We start from the raw sequence: 1884 nt of genomic DNA on the forward strand, positions 1-1884 counted from the left end.
GTAGCTCTCGCATGACGGAATTCGCAAATCTGGACAGCCTCAGAAATTTGCCCTTCCACTCGGTGTAAAGCCCTTGGAGGTCTTGAATGATGCGCAAGTCTTCAACCTTGGTCACCTCTATGTCCCTATAGAGGTTTCTCCAATATCTGCACTCACCTTGCAACATCATATAGGCAGCATCCTGATCCCCACCTTCAAGTGCCTAGATTCTAGCATCGGCTTGTTCCAACTGATATTTCAGCCGTGTGCAAACTCTTTCTGACTCTTCAGTCCTCAGCTTCTCGCGTTCCAGAGTATCCTTGTATTTCTGAATGGTATTCTCCAGTTCACGAGTACGAATCTTAGAAATCAGTCGTGCTTCCCTTTTCATTTCAAGGGTCAATTCCAGAGTCTTGTTGAGTTTTTGAATCCAGAGTAAAGCTCTATCCAACTCCTCCTCCTTTGACTTGAACACAGATTTAGTGTTGTAAAGCGCTTGTCCGAACTTTTCTCTCCTTGCTTCAGACTCCCTAGCTCTTTTGTTGGAGATTTCAAGCTCTTTGTCCTTCTTTTGTTGACCGTCTTTCAAATTCCCATTCTCTATCGAGACTCGGCCGAGCTTAATTCTTAAGTCAGCATTCTCCAACTCCAACTCCTTGATACAGGCATTGAGTTTCTCTACGTCTTCAGGTAATATGGGTTCTTGCTCAGGAACCGACGGATAGATAGAAGGATCAAATGGAAAAGGGAGTTTAACCATCTGAACCCTCTCTCTAACCCAACAAGTATAAGGCTCTTGCGCAATGACATTTCTCTTACCCAACTCCTTACCCTTTCTGATAACTGCTTGCCAAGACCTCTTGATCTTTTTCACCATGGGATGATCTGCTTCAGCACTGTGTAAGATGAAAGGCTCTAAAGCTTCAGCTTTTGGGGGGCCATTCATAGGGTAACAATGCTGCCTCAAAGATAACACGGGGTTATAGTTGATGCAACCCCTGGTTCCTACCAAAGGTACATTGGGGAAGTCTCCAATGCTGACAATAACGTCCTTGGTCTCCCAATCCCTGATATACCACTTAACATGATTGGAAGTGAGGGAAGCTAACTTCTGGGAGGGCTTGAGTTCCTTTGAGACAAAAGGGCCATCTTCTAGCATATGAGATCTAAACCAGGCATGCAACAGCTGCGCACAACATAAGATGGTTCCTTCCTTCTTCTCATGACGATCATGGAGAGTGTAGTGGAGGTCTGCCATGAGGAATGGTACAGGGTTACCAGAGAGGAAGATTCTCACCGCCAGGTGGTCCACAAAATGGTCAATATTTGGGAAGATAACTATCCCATATACCAACACGGCTAACACAACATAGAAGGCTTCCCAATTACCTTCTTTTTCCATCTTCTTAGCTTGATCTTCCAAGAACTTCCTAGAAAAACCATTGAGAGCTCCCTTCACATTCCAATTGTCCACGACTTCAAAAACATTCATACCCAAAGCTAAAGCTATCCTCTTCGGAGGAATACCTTCATCAAACTTCAGAAATGGATTATGATCCTTCAAATTCTGGCCTATGATCCTCTCAAACTCCTCCAAGGTAGGAGCCAATTGGAAGTCAGAAAACGTGAAACAACGTAGAGGTGGATCATAGAACTTAGCAATAGTCATTGTGGTCATCATGTCCATCTTCTCATTTAGGATGTCCAAAATTCTTCCATAGTTTTGCACAAAGTTGTTGAGTTTGATTGGTGTTACTTTAGCGCTCACCTTTTCAGGCTGGCAAGGTCCACGTTCTTGTATTTGAACTGAAAAGTGCTTCTTCTCTCAGGACTCATTTTTCTAACAAGTCTTGGATTCCTGAAATAATGCGAAAAAACTAAGAGTTTTGCTTTTTATGCGTATGC

The 1884-nt window shown here is 43.5% G+C and overlaps 1 protein-coding gene across 1 annotated transcript; it reads right to left on the reverse strand.

Moving 5' to 3' along the window:
* Positions 1-202: 202 nt before the first annotated feature.
* LOC127122227 (uncharacterized) lies at positions 203-1648 on the reverse strand. Its single transcript, XM_051052598.1, has 3 exons — positions 1615-1648; positions 1369-1506; positions 203-1230 (listed from the first exon to the last, which is right to left on the reverse strand). The coding sequence occupies exons 1-3, from the start codon at positions 1646-1648 to the stop codon at positions 203-205; spliced, it is 1200 nt and encodes a 399-aa protein (XP_050908555.1).
* Between the last annotated feature and the right edge of the window lie 236 nt (positions 1649-1884).

Source organism: Lathyrus oleraceus, chromosome 2 (genome assembly GCF_024323335.1).
Source record: "Lathyrus oleraceus cultivar Zhongwan6 chromosome 2, CAAS_Psat_ZW6_1.0, whole genome shotgun sequence".
In the NCBI taxonomy this organism is placed as follows: Eukaryota; Viridiplantae; Streptophyta; class Magnoliopsida; order Fabales; family Fabaceae; genus Lathyrus; species Lathyrus oleraceus.